Source organism: Cherax quadricarinatus, chromosome 53 (assembly GCF_038502225.1).
Source record: "Cherax quadricarinatus isolate ZL_2023a chromosome 53, ASM3850222v1, whole genome shotgun sequence".
Classification (NCBI taxonomy): Eukaryota; Metazoa; Arthropoda; class Malacostraca; order Decapoda; family Parastacidae; genus Cherax; species Cherax quadricarinatus.
Genome location: NC_091344.1, coordinates 16179872 through 16193763, shown reverse-complemented (window position 1 = coordinate 16193763; position 13892 = coordinate 16179872). Strand labels below are relative to the sequence as shown.

The window sequence follows — 13892 nt, the reverse complement described above, 5'->3', positions numbered from 1 at the left end:
CTACAATGTAGTCTCTTTCTCCAATCATGTCCATGCCTTCCATTTCCTCAAATCCCCATCGGTGTTTTATGAGCAGTGCAACCCCTCCTCCCCCTCTACTCCTTCTATCTTTCCTCAGGATCTGATATCCTGTTGGGAAGATTGTGTCTGTTATTGTCTCAGCGAGTTTTGTTTCTGTGACTGCTATGATGTCTGGGGATTCTTCACTGATTCTTTCATTCCACTCCTCATGTTTATTCGTTATTCCATCCGCGTTTGTGTACCAAACCTTTAGTTTCTTTTCTATCATTGTGGTCATGCAAGTATATTGGGGTTGGGGGAGCGAGAGCCTTTGTGGGGGCCTATATGGGGCTGTGGTGTAGGTGGGGTTTGTGTTGATGGGGGTGGGGTCAGAATGCCCATAAGGGACAGCTGTTGGGGTGAGGTTTGTGATATGGGGGTTGGTGGCAGAGGGAACAGTGAGTGGGTTGTAGTATAGGTTGCTCAGTTGCGTTGGGAGTGTCGCGGGTGGAGTCTTTTGGTGGGAGATTCTGTGGGGTGTGTTTGCCCTTCCTCCTGTGTCTGGGTCCTGCTCATTTTCATTGCTTCTCGTTCCTCCTTGCGTCTCTGTACCCTCTCTTTCAGTGTAGTCCTTTCTTCTTGTGTTCTGTCGCGGTCGAGGTATACTCTCTGGTACCCCTCTTTGTCCCTCAGTCTTGCTTTCTCTTGCAGAATCCTGACTCGAACTGATTCTTAAGAACATAAGAACATAAGAACGAAGGAACACTGCAGAAGGCCTACTGGCCCATGCGAGGCAGGTCCAAGTCCCTACTGGCTTAAGCCAATGCACCCAACCTAGTCAGGTCAGGTCACATTGACTCAAGGGAGGAACACGGCAACCGACCCGTTAGCACAAGCTATCAGGTCTAACTCACACCCACCCACATCTACTCATGTATTTATCCAACCTATTTTTAAAGCTACACAACGTTCTTCCTTGAAAGTTACTCTGACAGGCCTTATCCTTCCACTCGCAAACCACCCAATTCTCTGAAAATTTGCCACCTGAGTCATATTGCCCTCCCCTATTGTTTTCATGATGCCTTCAATCATTTTTTTCTCCTCCTGTTTTATTTCTTCAAAGTTGGCCCCCTTGGCTTCTTGGAGCCCGTACACAAAAACTGACCTCGCCCTTTCCTCCTCCCACTGAGTCTCCATCTGCTTCCTCTGAGGCATTTTATTTATTTCCATTGACATGTTCTTGCCTTCAGTCCCTGTCATATCTGAAACTTCTATTCTCAGTGAACTGTCTTTCCTGACCAGCTGTCCCTTGCTACTGCAGTTGGCTGTTAGAATCTCTGCATATAGCATACCTTCATTGTCTTCGGACCTGTCGCTTGATCTTAGTGTGCTCATCGTCTTTCCCTGGCCCCCAGTGGGTCTGATAGGGACCTTCGTGTGAGGCATGTCTCCGTTGTTGCTTACCATCCCCTTGTCTGCGCCTGACTTTGAATTTCCTGATGTCACATCTGAATTGTCATTTGTCTCTCTAATCTGTTTCAGGCTTTGCAGTTTCTCTTCTAAGCACTGTATCCTAGCTTCTGCTGCTAAGACCTGTACTTCCCACTTCCTGCACTCTTCAGCTATCCGCTCCTCCATTTTCTTACCAAGCTCTACTATCTTCCTTCCCCACTCTTCCTCCCTTTTTTTGGAGCTCTAACTCCCATTCTTTCCTCCTGGTTCGTCTTCAGATCTCTGGTTTTCCGTCCTCTAAGGCCACCCATATTACCACAGACAGAAGGCTAGAGGAGGGAGAGGGTGGGGGAGGGGAGAGAAAGGGTAGAAAGAGGGAGAGAGAGGAGAGAGAAAGGGTAGAAAGAGGAGGGAGAGGAGAGAGTATGGGGGGTGAGGGATAAGACCAAGGGGAGAGAGAGAAATGTGAGGGGGAGAGAGGGAGAGAGGGAGAAAGAGAGGGAGAGGGAGAGAAAGAGAGAGAGAGGAGAAAGGAGGGCGAGGGAAAAGGCTATGAGAGAGAGAAATGGAGAGATGGAGAGAAGAAGCCTATAGAGAGAGAGGAGGTGAGTTGGGTTATGGGAGGTTGGGAGGAGAGAGGGGGAGAGAGAGAGAGGAGAGAGAGAGAGAGAGAGAGAGAGAGAGAGAGAGAGAGAGAGAGAGAGAGAGAGAGAGAGAGAGAGGAGGGAGAGAGGAGGAGGGAAGGAGGGAGAGAGAGAGAGAGAGAGAGAGAGAGAGAGAGAGAGAGGGGAGAGAGAGGGAGAGAGAGAGAGAGAGAGAGAGAGGAGAGAGAGAGAGAGAGGGAGAGAGAGGGAGAGGGAGGGAGAGAGAGAGAGGGAGAGGGAGAGGGGAGAGAGAGGAGAGAGAGAGGGAGGGAGGGAGAGGAGAGGAGAGGAGAGGGGAGAGGGAGAGGGAGAGAGAGGAAGAGGGAGAGGAGGAAGGGAGGGGGAGAGAGGAGAGGGAGAGGAGAGGAGGAGGAAGAGGAGGGAGGAAGAGGGAGAGGAGAGGGAGAGGAAGAGGGAGAGGAAGAGGAGAGGAAGAGGAGAGGGAGGGAGGGAGAGGGAGAGGAGAGGGAGAAGAGAGAGGGAGAGGAGGGAGAGGAGAGAGAGGAGAGGAGGGAGGGAAGAGGAGGGAGAGAGGAGAGGAGAGGAGGGAGAGAGAGAGGAAGAGGGGAGAGAGGAGAGGAGAGGAGGAGGGAGAGGAGAGGGAGAGGAGAGGAGGAGGAGGGAGGGAGAGGAGAGGGAGAGAAGAGGAGAGGAAAGAGGAGAGAAGGAAGAGGAGAGAGTGTGTGAGTGTGTGTGAGTGTGTGTGTGTGTGTGTGTGTGTGTGTGTGTGTGTGTGTGTGTGTGTGTGTGTGTGTGTGTGTGTGTGAGAGAGAGAGAGAGAGAGAGAGAGAGAGAGAAAGACCTCCTCAGCATGGGCAAGTAGGTCTACAGTGCATATATATTACCCTACTTATCGGCTTTTTTGCCTTCCAACCATTAACTGGATAGCATTACAATATTAGGAACTAATATGGGAGTATAAAATGTTACTGCTGTCGAAGAATATTAATTATATTGTATATTTATAAATTTTGTGGCATCTACTTTTCACTGTCTGGATAAATAATCGTGAAACGATGATATCCAGGTGATACTAAGATCACTGGGTCTTATCTGAGGTCATTATGACATAGTTAAGAACCCTGTCTTACTTAAGGTTCCTGTGTCTTGCTTAAGAGATCTGTATCTTATTTGAGATTCGTCTGTTATCTGAGGTTCCTGTGTCTTACTTGAGGTCCCTGTATCTTATTTAAGATCGTCTTTTGTCTGAGATCCGTGTGGCTTATTGGGTTTTTAACTTCCACATGTGTCTTTCTCCTTGTCCCCGATTGTCAACCTTCAACTTTGCTTCATTCAGATAATTTACTGTTTTGTTTACTTATATGCTGACCTTTAGAGCGAGTGATATTGTGAATGAAATGGAGAGTCGATTGTTATGATCACGGGGAAGCCCTAAGCCTATATAGAGGCCATGAGGAATCTGATGAATGGACGGTAATCAAGTATGATCCAAGAAAGGAAAACACAGCTCGAATTCATATGATGAAGAATCTTTCACTAGCATCCACGAACCTAAAATTGAAGGGAACAGAGAGGGAAAAATGGTTATACGAGAGGGAATAGGTTCAGTTAGATGAAATGTCGTTAGTGTGGGTTATATTCTTGTGACATTTTCTCACTAGTGAGTAAGTTGCAGCGTCTTGCTGCGTAAATTATAGAACTGGTATTCAAAGAGCTTGGTTTATTTATTGTGGCTATAATGTAAAACTGTCTCTCTCTCTCTCTCTCTCTCTCTCTCTCTCTCTCTCTCTCTCTCTCTCACACACACACACACACACACACACACACACACACACACACACACACACACACACACACACACACACCACACACACACACACACACATATATCTGCAACCACATATAGGTGAGTACACACAAAAGAAGAGGTATGATAAAGCTCATGGGGCAAGGAGAGAGAGTGGACTTAGTAGCAACCAGTGAAGAGGCGGGGCCAGGAGCTACGACTCGACCCTTGCAACCACAATTCGGTGAGTCCACACATTCATTTCAACGTTTAGGCGAATGAAAAACTGTGACCCCCTCCCATCCATGGAGGAACAGAAACATGAATAGTGAAACTTGTGGGAGCGGTGGTCAAGAATGTTCTGAGTCGAAGCTGCTACTTGAAGAAGAACTCATCTTACCACATACATCGTCCCCCTCATAAAAGTATTGAAGTGGTTAAGATCTAAAATGACAATTAGCACAACATATATATATATATATATATATATATATATATATATATATATATATATATATATATATATATATATATATATATACTTCTGCGCTGGTGTAGATGCCTTGCTTTTATGTTAGAAAAAAAATAAGTAAAAAGGTGAGTTAACCCTAGCAGCTTGTCCTCCACAGATGAGTCAGACATTGTGCAATAGGTAAGCATCTTTATTTCGAAACGTTCCGCCTACTCAGTAAGCTTCTTCAGTCGAATACATAGGAGACTAAATATGGGGACAGAAGCAGTGAAGTAAAGATGGTGTGACTGGTGTATCAACCTTGAAATAGTAGTTTTGAGGTGGAGAGTCCCTCAGCCTGGAGATGATAGCTGTTCTCTACAGTCACTTCCATTTGTTTTCCCTCCCAGTGAGTTAATTATTTATTTTCTAAGCTTAGATTAAATTTCTAAATATATTTTTATACAGAGGCAACAGAGGTATAAAATGCTTATTGGTCAATCAGAATAACTTCACGATGACAATTTATTTTTTTAAAGTCATGGAGAAGTACTAAACCCGTAGGGGGTCGCACATCACCTGGGGAATGAGAAGTAATCTAGATTGCTTCAAGAAAGGGAAAGTTAACTCCATTTCTGTGGATCAAGAACCCAAGCATCAGTAAACCCCCTCCCCCCTTTAAGGGAATAATTAAAACATGAAAAATGACGAGGGAGAGAGAGAAGTGTTTACTGCATCCCAAAGTTGAGAAATGTTTAGAAATTATCTCTACTGACTAGTAAAACCAAGTTCAATTGTTTGATGTAGCTTACTAGTACAATTAACTTCATTTCTCTGAATTCGCCTAAATTTCTGAATTCGGAAATGAGCCAGAGCAGAGTAGCTGCAACGATAAAGCAAATAACCCACTCAGGAGGGTGAAACTTTGACGATGTTTCGCTCCTTCCTGGACCACTGTCAAGTGTAATCAAAATATTTCTCTAAGCAGTACGTAAATTAAAAAAAAAGGAGAAAAAAGTTATATTGGTAACATTCTGCCAGCGGCCGGACTCCATATTGTGGTCAGGTGAGCACCAGTGTCAACCTCGCCGCCTTAAATCTCCATAAGTACTAGCGCTATTTTTTTTTTTTTTGGGGGGGGGGGGGGCTTATTATTATTTTGGGCTTATTCTCTATACAACATTTAATAAGTTAACAAGTTTCTTTCTGCAGCATCCACTAAGTTGTTAATGTTGTTTACCAGCAAGAGTAAACCGTCCTCTTCTGCTTTCCTATCTCGGTCAGTTTATGACTCTCCAACTGCGATCTTCCAGTAGAATTCTTATGTTCTTACTTTTATCTAAAAATAAAAAATAAACAACTTTATTTCTTTATGTAATATACAAAGTGTAGATTACTATAATAAAATATTGTTAGGCACACAAAGTCACTAAGGATGCATGAGCATTTCGTGCAGTGGATATATATATAGTGCAACAGCTCAGTGAAGTTACTCTGGAATGTCGACTCTGCAGTTTCTGGATTTTATTCTTGGAGAGGCGCTAAACCTGTAGGGGTTATGCTGCAGCACTTGGGTAATGAAAGGTAATCAAGTTTGATTCAAGAGAGGAAAGGGTAGCTTTATTTCTTCAAGTCAAGAACACATCGCCAGCATCAGTACTCCTTCGTCAAAGAGCGCAGCTCCTGGAAACACAGTTATCAAATGGTTATAATTATAACCATGAGTTTTAAAGGGGTGGGCGGGTAAGCCAGTGGGAGGCCTCGGTCAGATGACCAAAAGCTCCAGCTGTGGGTCATATGGCTAAGATCAGCGTCAGGATACACTTGTCCTGTTTCCTGATAAACCTTACCTAACCTAGCCTAACCAAAACACAGTTTGCCTCTAGCACTCTTCCCTTAGCAAGGAGCTTTAATCTGGTATGTAATAAGCCATCTCGCTTAACACAGTTATTATATACACAAAAGGAGCTCCATGAACGATTCAGCGAAGTTCTCGCTTAAAGTTTGTCAATTTTTTTTTGAAAATTAGTTTTTTTTAGTAGTTCTAAGAACCTGCAAGAAGACAGATATACGATGTCTTATTAGTTATACATAGTCATGACTTCTTTGACTTGTTTAAATTCTGCCATATTTCATGCTGTATCAAGATACACACTCGTATGTGTTGGTTTCAAAACCCTTGTGCCTCTGTTCCTATTTAGGTATGGGTAATACAAAGACACTTATAGCAGAGCAAACCTTTACCTTATAACGTTTCGCTCAAAGGTGAGCTTTTTCAGTTTACATAAAATGACCTATCAACCTCCCATGTACCATTCTGTCCTAAATTATAAATCGATTTTTTACATAGTGTTCAGCATTTTTTCCTATTCACGTTATATATTTGGGTTAAGTTAAACTGTCGTTTATTAATAAATATAACCAATTATAACATACTACAGCGCCAATACGTGAAACTTATATTAACGCAAAAAAACAAATTTCTAAGCACGAACAGAAAATGGGGACCCAAGAAGGCAATACACAGTCAAATCGTAAATTGTCACCCATCTGTCTCTTAGCCACAGTGAAATACAGACTTGGATTAGGAGGATGGGCTGCATCTGTACTCCATCTAGTGACATGTGGTGCGTAGGTAGGTGCAGGATGTCACTAGGTCAGGTTCCAGTGAGAGGTGACGAAGCGGCAGTAGGCTCAGACTTCACCAGCTCACGTGTAGACGCCTGACAACGTGGGGTGATTTATACTCTAGGTTTTTGCGATGCTGAAAGCGCTTTGATTCTCTTCTACGATGCTGCACATTTGAATGACTGCTGTTTCCAGACATTTTCTCCTGGCTTACGAGGCGTGCATATTTGTCTCGATGGTTGAAGTATGCATTGTTGGTGTTGTGGGTTCTGCACACATACTTGTGTTTTGTAATTGTGTTGGTGTCATGTGGCGTTGTGCATTTATTACATATTGTACATGGGAGTGTGAATTATTTTCATAGGGAGGCACTAAACCCGTAGGGATCATACATTTCCTGAGGAAAGGGAGGTAATCAGATGTGATCTAAAGAAAAGAAGGGTGGTTTTAATTCCTTGGGTCAAGAGCCCTTCACCGGCATCAAGGTACACCCTTGAAGATTAGAACTGTGTAAGATCCCCGGCTTTGATGTTAGTGCGGGAATGATGTCCTCCCGGCATACTTTATACAATCAGTTTTTGAAAGGCTTCCACTAAAATCATCATTCACTTATGATTCGACTCTACATTCAACTCAAGAAGCTAATCAGGCTTCTTCAGTCGAATACAGAACATCAACTATAACAGTCACAAGTAAAACACAGTTACACATCTTTCACAATAAGATAAAATGAGAGCCCTGAACGTACATTCTCCATAAAGACGCAGAATGAGCGGAGATATCTGAAGTATACAAGTGCAAGACGGACATAAAGGAGATTTAAATAGGGTACTGAAGATCTCCGAACTTACCTGACCCTGAGAACAGCAAGAACCATACACCCATTAGTTCTTGTATCTTTATATACTGCACAAAAGCAGGTTTCTTTTTCCTGTTCCTCAATATATCCGGGTTGATGGATAAATTTAATGCATTAATACTTCCCTATGATGCGCGACTATGTTAAACAACCAGAACACTAAGTCATGGACACCGTGAAAGTATAAGCAACCATTTTCTTCAGCTTGTGGTAAAACTGTTAAGTCAGTGTTATAGTATCCATGGACAATTTGAAAAAAAAAATATTTCACTTACAAATATTATTGTAAATGCTATTAATTTTAACAAAGTAAAATTGCATTCATTGTATATATATGACATTTGATGGTGACTTAAACAAAGATGGTTTTATAATTCCTTAAAGAATATAAACCTACTCAAGATCGGGGAAACAGGGGGCAATACTGTCAATATCGGGGGAACAAGAGGAAGCACACTTTCAACATAGGAGGAATAGGAGGTAATACATTCTCAACATCGATGGAACAGGAGACAATATAAACACTATCAACATCGGGGGAACACGAGGCAACACACTGCCAACATCGGGGGAACAGGAGGCACAACATACACACCTACCTCGCTATGGGTTCAGGTACACACGTTGTGGAAGACCTACCAAACCATACCCCCGGCCGGGATTGAACCCGCGGTCATAGTCTCAAAACTTCAGCGGGTTCAATCCCGGCCGGGGGTATGGTTTGTTTGCAATCGTGTCATTACGATTTCTTGAGTCTTGTGGAAGACCTGTGTGGTGGGTACAGACTGGGCACGTACCTGGGCCCAGGAGATACCAAACAATGAGACACATACCTGGGTCCAGGAGATACTAAACACTGAGACATTGTGTGATGCTGGCTGAACTGTTACATTACAGAGAGAGAGAGAAGCAAAGGAGTCTTAAATAATCCACTCATTTGTTTCCTCTTGTTATGCTGGGTTACTAATCCTCGTCATTCTTCACGTATTTGAATACGGGAAATATCAAACACTCAGGCACTTACCTAAGTACAGGTGGTACCAAGCTCTCGGATAATTATCTGATAACATGAGGACCCGAACACTCATTCACGAACCTGACTTATAACAGAGGTAACCGAACGCTCAGGTACTTTTTTGGGTACAGGAAGAATCGGACACTTGGGCATTACCCTTTGGGAAAATGAGAAACCGAACATTCAGGTGCTTACCTGAGTACTTCAGGCACTGAACACTGGCACTTACCTAGCTATGGGCTCGGGGTCCAGCTGATACCACTTATCGATGGGGTCTGTATTAATAAGCTTGGCCAGTGCTGCCTCCGTCAGTGTCACTATGCCAGTGTTGGGGTCGGCGCTCCACTGCCCTGGGGAGAGTGCCAGGCTCCTGCTAGCACTGCCAGGGGCATCCTCAGGCATCATCGTCACTACAAACACTCGGCTTTAGACTACTTTTTTCCTTCTTTTACCTCTTTCAGGTTGAAGGAGCAACCATTTGGTCACCCACTACAGGAAGATGACTGTCACTTGGAAATATTGGTCAAATTTTACTGTCGTTATCCATGTTTGTGGTTGTATAACCACACATTTAAGTTATTGTGCTATGTCGTACATTTATAATTTTAAAGTTAAACATCTTGGAAACACTGTAATGAATATTTAAAACTAAAGCATGGAATATAGATTCCTAAAATCGTAAGTTTCGTATTATTCGCACATGAGTTAAGATAGGCATGGCTAGGTGTATGGCAGACACAGCCACAAACAAGAGACACTAGGTGGTGTATAGAGTTGTGGCGTGGGAGATTAGTGCACCTCAGCTAATGTTTGTCCCTACGCTACCACCAACAGGCGAACACTGCCTCACTACTCCTGCCTCACCCGCCCCCGCCCCAGCACTAGTCAGGGTTGCCCACTCGTACCTCTCCATGCTTCACAAGCCACACTTCGTTTCCTTAGTTTGTTCATTTTGAAGCTTATCGACGTCAGATGGTATTAGAGGTACCGGTGATGGAAAGGCGAAGGCGGGGGATTGGGGGCCTGAGGTTTGTAAGAGAATTTGTTGTATTCATTAAGATTGATAGGGAGGCGTTGGGAGATTACTTTAGAGATAGACGTTTTAAGGGCTATAATATCAATAACAACTGGGAAGACACTGGAGATTGATGGGATCTCAGTCGAATTTTATGTGCATAACTAATGGTCATTGAAAGGTTTTGGTGCATCCCACGACCGTCACGAAGGAAGGTCAGTTGGTCCAGGTACAGTCGACTGCAGTGACAATCCTCGTCCCGAAGGGTATGGAGCAGGTGAGGATGAGTGATTGTCGGTCTATTTCACTCTTATGTGCGAACCACAATCTCTTTGTTAAGGTAATAGGGAACTAGTTAATGTGTAGTGGGTCAGGTGGTCGCACTCGGCCAGTATAGTATCCTTGGAAGATCAATGTTGGCTGGTCTCGTAGCTCAGCTGGCAGCACACTCAGCTCGCACATTGTGTCTATGGTTCGATCCCCGGTACGGGTGGAAACATTGAGCGTGTTCCCTTTAGACACCTGTTGTCCCTGTTCACCTAGCATTAAGTAGGTACCTGGGTGTTAGCCGACTGGTGTGGGTCGCATCCTGGGGACAAAATTAACCTAAGTTGCCCGAAATGCTCTGCATAACCAGGGGTTTCATATATAGTATATCACTGATGCTAGGTTTGTATCAGATGTATCATGTACTTTTAGACATATTACATTATTTCTGATGAATTTGTGCAGGCGACACAGGGAAGGGGATTTGGTTCTTTTCCGACTAGGGATTTGATGCCCAGACCTCCGTGATGAGAGCAGTGACTCTCACACTAAGCTGTCAGTGGCTATCGCAAGGACAGGAAGAGAGGAGACACATGTGATACGGTGAAGCGGGAAACATACAGTAATTTTCTCCTTCAGCAAACCGTGGTGAGATCTGGAAATTTTGGCTGACTCTCGGTAGGTAATCAGTCATGCAAAATAGGTATGAACTGCTCAAAGTATCTATACTGTATATCTGGACAATACACTGTATACCTATATGGGATTAAATCTGACTGAATTCCATTCTCCAAGCGCTATATGATATATAAGGATATACCACTTACTAATTAATATAATAATAATCTTTCATCAAGGGTTTGGGAAAGAAATTGTTGCCTCAGTGAGAGGTGGCTCTGTTTAAAGTTAATGGGAGACTGAGGAGTGTGGTTCCCAGGTGTCGAGTATTAACAAGGTTAATGGGAGGAGAGTGCTGTTTCCTTGTGTGGGGGGGGGCTGATGGTCCCTGGACCAGATACTGACCCCCCCCCCTCTCTTAAACTGGGGATTTCCTGAAGACTGTTGTGTAAATGCTTATCTTGTTGTGTTTGACATTACTTATTTAACATGGTTCCTAACTGATGCTGGCTATTATAACTTGGCATAATATTATTTGTGTTGAATGTTTATGATCGTTGCTTATATTGATTGTTGATTTTATCCTTGCTTATAATGTGTTATATATTTTTATGTCTGTGCGTGTTGAATAATCTGTGCAGTCAAATTAGTAGTAGTAGTAGTAGTAGTAATACTACTACTACTACTACTACAACTACTACTACCACCACCACTGCCACCACCACTGCCACCACCACCACCACCACCACCACCACCACATATCGTGTAGGGAACTGAAATCAAATGCAGCGTTTCGTTAACATATTGAAATTCATGACTCCTGTTCTTCGACACTGAAAAAAGAGAAAAGGGTGAAAATACTGCTAGTATTTATTACGGTGCTTATATGCTCAATTATGTAGCTAAATAACAGTGAACAAATAGTGTAAAATGATGGCATATGACTTAAATGTGCATTTGTTTTCTCGTGGGCACTTCCTATTTTAATATTTGGATTTTTTTAAGAAAAAGTGTTTCAGAATCACTGGTATTAAGTTTTGCTTATCAACACAGGTTTCTGCATTGTTACTCGCCATTATGACCATTGGTCTCATCATCAGAGTGAAATATGTCATCTGCGAGGTTTGCAGATAGTCTCTCATCATCATTATCACCGTCATCATTTCCATCATCATCACCAGCTCCTCCATCCGCATCTTCCTAGGCTTAGAGAATGTCAATGAGATCTTGAGGATCATTACATTAATGGTATACAATGTTGACAAGTTGATGACTAAAACACTTGTGTATGTTTATTATAAAGATGTTTCTCCATTTAGTAGCTTTTTTTTTAATTCAGTACAGAAAATATCTTCTATAACCCTATTGCCAACCTCTGGCCCAACTTTTATACGCTTAATTTTTAAAGGAGTGGACCGGTAAGCCAGCGGAAGTCCTCGGTCAGATGTCGGGTCGTCATATGATTTAGACCTATGTCGGGAAGCAATTGTCCTGTTTCCTGACGAATCTAACCTAACCTAACCCAACTCATGGACATGACCTATATCCACTAGTGGGCTCCGCCCATCTGTGATAAGCCCTTTAACTGCAACACCTTTCTTCTGACTGATCAAAGCTAAGGGACCGAACACCTTCCTAGGCGGCTGAAGTGATCACCTCTTCTTCCACTTTCCTGAGTACGTAATCTCTGCATCGAATTGATAAAGCCACTGATTGGTGAAACGTCCTCAAAATAAAGTTACCTACAGCAGGTGTTGTACAAGTGTCTTATACATCATCGAATTCTTAAAGAACAATTTTACCATCACACAAGTCATAATTCAGACCACAGACATAAAATCTCCAACCGTGTGTTTCAAGACTAAGAATATCAAGATATGGTATGTGGGGAGCGCTTTCCTTGTGAAAGTTTGGTAATTTACTCTCGATACATGCATGTGGGAAGTCAATCTACATGGAAGCAGCAAACTAGGTCAGTACCATCATAGATGAATGGTAAACATCCACTTCCTGTCTTGAATTTTGTCTTGGTCAGGTCACATCCCGCTATGTTGATGTTAGAGCATAATGTTTTCATACAGACAACATACGAATTGTTTTAATTCACTATTCATAGATTCTGATACCTGATCTGGGTTACCTGTCTCACTGAAATCCTGAAATGTACAATATTATGTGGTTCTTATTTTACCAATCCTAACAAAAATGCTAGTAGTATCTAAGCCTGAAAAGGTGTGTAAACCCATGAGTACATAAAAATTGTAGGTACAGTATTGCGTACCTCTGGATAAGACCCCTCAAGGTAGGTTCCTAGATGCCGGTAAGGGGCTCTTGATCTAAGGAATTGGATCTGTGCTCCAGTTCCCTGAATTAAGCCTGAATGCCTTAAATCCCCCCACAGGCGCTGTATAATCCTTACGGGTTTAGCACTCCCCCATAACAATAATAAACTCCTGGGTAAGAGACTGAATCCTGCCAAGCCTACGTATGTTGCGAACTGCAGTGTCAAAGTATGACTGTTACTGTCATAGAGCAATAAAAGAAATACATCTGTATATGGTGATCTCACTGTGATATTCACTTATGTTGACTCAGCAGCATGTAAGCAGTATAGTATCAGGTGAGATGTGGAACTGACATTCCAAGAAAAAGCTCTGGCCTTTTTCACTGACTGTCCACAGCTAACAGCATATGTCCTAATCAATTGACTTTGCTAGTCGTTTTCTCCCCTGGACGCAGTATTTTAGCCTGTCGTTCTACAAAAAAAATTGGTGAGCGACTCCAGTAGTTTCACAAGGGAAAGAATGATGATGCTTAGATGGTGGATCAATGGTATTTGTGGTAATTGTATAAATACTTCTAGTATAATAATTCTCAGCAACAGACCTGCTTCTATTAGCCGCCTTTTATCTGAAACGGCTGATACCAGTACAACTTCTACAGCTCGATCAATTTAAATTTCATCAAAACACGTCAGGTCACTTCTGAAATTTGGCTTCCAGAACTTTATCTTGTGTCTGCACTCAAACCGATTTTCATAATAAATATGTCACGCTGTCACATACGGCTTGTAGTCCATTTCTATGTTGGGTTAGGTTAGGTTACAACGGAGATTATGTAAATATAAGATAAAAGACCATAAAATAGTCTGCTACATAAACAGAAAACGGGCAACTAATGCACGTGGTTCATGTAA

At 42.8% G+C, this 13892-nt stretch overlaps 2 protein-coding genes across 3 annotated transcripts in view; one reads left to right on the top strand and one right to left on the bottom strand.

Annotated features, from left to right (window-relative positions):
- LOC128692215 (uncharacterized) overlaps positions 1 to 9795 on the bottom strand; it is a 345217-nt gene extending 335422 nt beyond the window's left edge. Inside the window, exon 1 of the mRNA XM_070096361.1 lies at positions 9026 to 9795. Coding sequence (XP_069952462.1) covers positions 9026 to 9201 — 176 coding nt within the window. The 5' untranslated portion in view covers positions 9202 to 9795. The remainder of the gene's footprint in view (positions 1 to 9025) is intronic.
- LOC128692330 (E3 ubiquitin-protein ligase Siah1) overlaps positions 1 to 13892 on the top strand; it is a 538875-nt gene that overhangs the window by 458752 nt on the left and 66231 nt on the right. The gene's annotated exons all lie outside the window — the stretch shown is intronic.